This window comes from Tupaia chinensis, unplaced genomic scaffold (assembly GCF_000334495.1).
Source record: "Tupaia chinensis unplaced genomic scaffold, TupChi_1.0 Scaffold144602_1, whole genome shotgun sequence".
Lineage (NCBI taxonomy): Eukaryota > Metazoa > Chordata > Mammalia > Scandentia > Tupaiidae > Tupaia > Tupaia belangeri.
In genome coordinates, this window is record NW_006204462.1 from 1432381 (window position 1) to 1437974 (window position 5594).

General features: G+C 58.7%; 1 protein-coding gene across 1 annotated transcript in view; it reads right to left on the minus strand.

Moving 5' to 3' along the window:
• The window catches only part of LOC102473552 (tankyrase-1), a gene marked incomplete at its 5' end in the record, with an annotated part of 104330 nt that overhangs the window by 17872 nt on the left and 80864 nt on the right, over window positions 1–5594 (minus strand). The window contains 5 exon segments of the mRNA XM_027767758.1: window positions 686–874; window positions 1332–1441; window positions 1608–1827; window positions 3320–3485; window positions 5023–5168. Of these exon segments, the coding sequence (XP_027623559.1) occupies window positions 686–874; window positions 1332–1441; window positions 1608–1827; window positions 3320–3485; window positions 5023–5168 (831 nt within the window).

Here is a 5594-nt window from a genome sequence, read left to right on the forward strand (position 1 = left end):
TGGACTATCGGTCTTGAGGATGGCTCTGCGGGTATGACCCACTCCTCCCCCTTCACCACAATCAGGACCCGCCCACCCGACCTAGGCAGGGGTGTGAGCAGCAGGCCCCCATGGGAAGGTGCTGTATCCAGACGGAAAGAGGCATTCACCACACTGATTCTTTGGGGTCCACTCTAGAAATGTTTCCCTTATTTTTTGGAGAGGTTTTTGCTATAGGGTGCGTGTGCTCGCCAGACAGACAGAAACAGAGAGACAGAGAGGAATCACCTCCCGGGGGGACGGCCACGCCACAATCCCTTCTCCTCCATTCTCTTCCCGGGATCTTGGGTATGCATGCACATGCGCCTGGCCTGAGTTTAAGCCACTGGGTCTGGGCTCGAACAGCAGTCGACTACGTGGGAGTCCAGCAACACAGCCATTACACCAACTGCTGGTCCCTAGAAATGCTTTGCTATGACTCACGATCCCCGGCTGAGTACAGAGAAAAGTTAACTCGCTGAATAGGTAAATGCAATTTAACGCTGCTGGGTCTGCCCTAGTGGCGCTAAGTCACACTCATTGATGCCAAGTGTGGGCTTCAGCAGTTTCCCAAGGGGGACAGTCAGACCCTGCCCTGTCCTTGGGGAAGCGAGCGCCCAGTAGCCTGGCACACAGCGAGCCTGGCGCCCGACCATCAAGGACTGACCGTCGCCAGGTCCAGCGGCGTCTGGCCCTCCTGGTTCTTCATGGTGGGGTCCGCGCCGTGGGCCAGGAGCAGCGCGCACAGCTGAGTCCTCCCCTTCTGGGCAGCTTCGTGCAGAGGGGTGAACGCCCACTTGTCGGTCGCATTCACACACGTGTTGTGCTTGATTAGCAGGGCGGCAATGTCCACGTGCTACGGAAACAAGGGCGAGGCGTAAAGACAAGGACCTTCGGGCAGGTCCACTCCCTCTGCACCTGCATCTTCAGCCTCAGTGGCAATTTCCGCTAAAGAAACGAATGAGGCCAGCAGGTGGCATGTGGTTAGGGATGGACCTGTCTTGCCAGCTCTGTGGTTTGAACTCTGGCCCTGGCGGCCTGAGAAACATGACGGGTGTGTGTGTGTGCATGCCCACAATCCCCAGGGAAGACTGGAAAAGGGACCGAGGTGTGGCTCCCCCAGGGAGTGACTTATCACTTTCCCTCTTTCTTTGTTGCTCTGGTGAGCACACACACCCTACGGCAAAAACGTTTATAAAAGATAGAAAAGGTACCTTCCCCTTACCGCAGGCTGGGAAGTGCTAGTGAGAGCCCAGGGGCTCCGAGCTGAGTGTCTGAGCAGGCCGGGGTCCCACCTGCCCTGGCACACTTACCCCGTAAGAGGCCGCATTGTGTAGGGGGATCAGCCCACCCTTGTCCTGGGCGTTGACGTCGGCTCCGTGCTCGAGGAGGTACTCGGCGACCTCCAGGTTATTGTAGCCTGCTGTCAGAGCAGAAAGGCAGGCGTGTCAGCACAAGGGAGTACACACGTCTGGTCCAAGTGCCCTGCATGGACACAGACCACCACCACACGGGCCAGACACTCCGCTGAGCCCACTGAAGCCCTGGTGAGGTGGTGCCTCTAGTGGGCAGTGCTGGCCAGGCCTCACCTGCCAGGTGCAGCGGAGTGGAGTTCCGGCCCTGTGTGTCCCTGCAGTTGATGTTCTCGGGCGTGCACAGTTTCTGCACTCGCGCCAGGCAGCCCTTCTTGGCCGCGTCCAGCAGGGCGGCGTCCCCGCGCAGCAGGTCCTGAATGTCCGTGTCGCCCTCCTTCACCAGATCCAGAGGTGTGTTTCCATCCCTATTCTTCTTGGTCGGGTCTGCTCCGTGCTGCGAGGAAGAGACCATACATGGGGCTTGTGCCTTCCAGGGGTCTTGGGGAGGCCGTGGGTGGGCCAGGCAAGGGCACTCTCCGCCTAGCTCACTCCAGCGCCGCCGCCGACAGAGCACAGGCAATGGTCCCACACTTGTGTTTTTACCTGCAAACCTGCCCAGCCACCTGCGGTCAGCCTTCCGCCCCCTCCCCGCCCCACTGGCATGTGATGACGTGGGGGGCATGGGTGAGCTCTTTTACTAAGCTTCATAGGATTCACTTTTCCTCAGACTCCAGCTGTCTTTGGAAACCCCTTTGGCTCTTGAGAATGGCTGGACGCAGGACCAGCAGAAGGCGTGACAGTTATGTCACTGGACTCCCACACAGTCGACTGCAGTTTGAGCCCCAGACCCGGCGGCTTAAAACTCATGTTGGGTGGGTGCACGTGCGTTCGTGCCCAAGATTCCAAGAGGAGAAGGGAGAAGGGACTGTGGCATGGCCATCCCCCCTGGGGGATGATTTCTCGCTTTCTGTCTGTCTCTATCTTTCTGGCAAACGTGTACATCCTACAGCTAAAAGTTCCACCCCCCTCCCCCAAAGAAAAAGCCAGATGCTAATTGTGACCCGTGTTCTACCTCACCAAGATACCCAGGAGCACCGTGAGAGAGCCCACAATTCTATCGACAATGCCACCAGCAGGAGGTCGCTCCTGTTTCTGTGGACGAGTCTCCCACCGGCCAGGAAGCAGTGAGACACACGGATCTACCTTGGCTCCACCACAGGACACACAGATGCAAAGGGCGGCCCAGCCTGGCCCTGGCCCAGACCGAGTGCCGCCAGCCCGTGGCAAGGCAGGCAAGCGGCCAGGCCAGGCTGGCGACCGCAGAGCACACTGGCCCCACAGCAGCATGGCAGGGGGCACCTTTTTCTCAAGACTCCTAAAAACATACCCATACCGGGAAGAGGTGGGATGAGCCTTACATCTGACCTGAACAAATGCGCTCTGGAAGAAAAGGGACCACACCAACATGCAAGTGGCCATTTTTTACATCTTTAACTTAGAAAGAACAAAAAATCATCAATCGTGTCATGAAACTGGAACTTTACTATTTCATATATATCCCCAAATCTATATGAATAGTGTCTAGAGATGAACCTGTATTTAACAAAAACATATTCAAGTCAGTTCTCCCCAGATGCGGATGTGTGAATGTCAGGATGAGAAGTGAGTTCTCTGTGGTGCTGGCCAGTCTGCCTGAAAACTGGCCTCCCTTATAACCCCGACATAACACTGCACCTGGGGCTTGAGCAACACAGGCTGGGCCAGCCCCTCCCACAGCCCACCTCGAAGACCCCCGACCAAACTCGGGAAGATGGTCCAGACAGCTGCTCCGGCACCACTTGGCTATGGGTGCCAGACACCGGGCTCAGGAGCGCTCCTGACAGGGTGGCATGCTCCTTTCTGTACCGGCAACACACCCAGTCCGCCCGCAGGGAGGAGGAGCTGACCTTCAGGAGGAGCTTGCAGATCTCGTACTTCCCCTTGGCGGCTGCCTCGTGAAGGGGGGTGAACTTCCACAGGTCGGCCACGTTGACAGAGGCCCCGTGCCTCACCAGGAGCTCAGCCACCTCATAGTGTCCGTAGGAGCAGGCGTTGTGGAGGGGCACCAGGCCACTGCGAGAGAGCACATGTGGTCAGGGGCACATCAGGGAGCCAAGCAACTCGGGGCAGCAGAATGCCTTTCTCCTCAGCACCGACCACACCGAACACCCACTCTGCAGGAACCAGCTCTCCTCTGGTCTTCAAAAAAATCTTGTTGTTTCTTTAGTGAGAGGGAGACAGGGAGAGAAAGGTACCCCACAGGGTCTTCCTGCCTGGGCCACTCCACCCTGGCCTCTGTGGGCCTGGATCATAGCACACGCGGGACACGCATAGGAGACCGGGGCAAAGCCTGACCCCGCCATGACTGAGTGGTGCTTCCGCCACGCCCCACAGCTGGACCCCCTGGTGTTTAAAACCTGGCCGCTTCTAAGTAAGGATGAGCAGTGTTTAAGACGCCCTATTCACCCGAAGGACTTTGCTCAGGTCCTCGGGTACGGATGGGTGTCAGCAAGCTTCGGCGGTACTGCACACAGAAATACGCCCCAGACACACTTCGAGCCAGACCCCGCAGGGTAAGGAGAGAAGCCACATGGGTTGGGTGTCCCATCAGCAGTCTGGCTCTGCCACCTCTCAACCTTCCGTCCGGAGTTCACTCACGGAAACCATGTGCTTTACTTATAAAGTACAGCACGACTCGGCTTCCGTACGTGGGCAACCCGTGTCTTTGTGTTTCTGTCGTTTTAACGCCTAATGATTCTGTGGTGGAGCCGTGCAATGAACATTCAACCCGAGTGACTCAGGGAAGTGCCCCACAGGGACAGGATGCCCTCAGCGTGACCTGATCCAGTGACTGTCCAGTTGCAGGATGGCCGGCAGACCGCCCCGGGACGGTCTGCGCTCGGAAGCAGACAGCATGCTAAAGGGCAACGGCTGCTATGAACACGGGTGTGTCAAAGCCCACATTCCCCCTGCAGCTAGGACAAGGCGAGGTGGCAGCGTCTTTTTATTCAGAGATCAGTGCCCTTAAGAAAATGTCTTCTAGGAAGCCTATGAAGGGCTACGATGGAGGACAGAGGCGGAGGCTGAGGCTGGCCGTCCTCTGGTGTGCCGCGACAGTCAAGAACCTCCGCTGTTCTACTGGAACCGTCTAGTCTGTCCCTTTACCAAGAAGCGTGACACAGTGGCCAGTGTGCGAGAGCCCGCGGCACCAACGTGACTGCACCGAGCCAGACTGAGCCGCTGTGCCATCAACCCTGAGGTCAAAGCTCATCCAGCTGGAAGTCCCTCCTCACAAGCCCAGCAGCTTCTGTGACCGTTCCACTTCATCTAGGCACACCTGACAACTGAGCGACTAACAGAGACTACGAGGCACCTGAGTTACAAAAACAGAGCCCTTCCTATCAACAGTGCTGATGGGGTGGACGGCTCCCTTCTAGAAGAGAGCACCCACTTCACAGCAAGCAGCTCAAAGGGGCTGGCCCGAGTGCACCCGGAGGTGCTGCAGAGCACGGGGGGAGCCATGAGCAGCGAGACGTGACGCGGCTGAGCTGACGGCAGGCTCTGCACCCCGTAGCGCAGGGACACACAGAGCCGCGCAGGCTGCACCTACCCCTTGTCTTTGGCATGGACATCAGCGCCGTGGTGCAGAAGGTATTCCACGACAGACACGCGGTTGTAGCCTGCCGCGAAGTGCAGAGGCGTCGAGTGGCGGCCCTCCAGATCCCTGCAGTTCACGTTCTGAGGGCTGCAGAGTTGCTGCACGGGACAAGCAGAGAGAGAAACACAAGTGTGTCAGTGTCCGTTCGCGGATTCTGCTCCAAGTCGTGCAGCACCTCGGCTCACGGGCATTCTGACATCCACACACGACACCACGGCGATGCTCTGAACCCAGAGGCGTGTGTGGCCTGTCCAGTCAGGCAGAGAGCCCACACCATCCCCATCCGTTCCCGTCCCCGAGGTGCCTGGTGGCCTGTGGCCGGCTGACGGGGAACCAGCGCCTCGCCTCCCGCTGCCCAGGGACCGACCGTGCGCGGGCTGTGAGAAACGGTCTCTGCCCGGGCCCCAGCATGGCCCTCGCCCCTGGTGGGGCTCACTCCACAGGTCGAACTGCTCTGCGCCGCTCTGAGCGCTGGCCGTTGCCCGTGTCCCCTCCGCCTCTCGTCGTGCCCTCTCGTCTGCAGG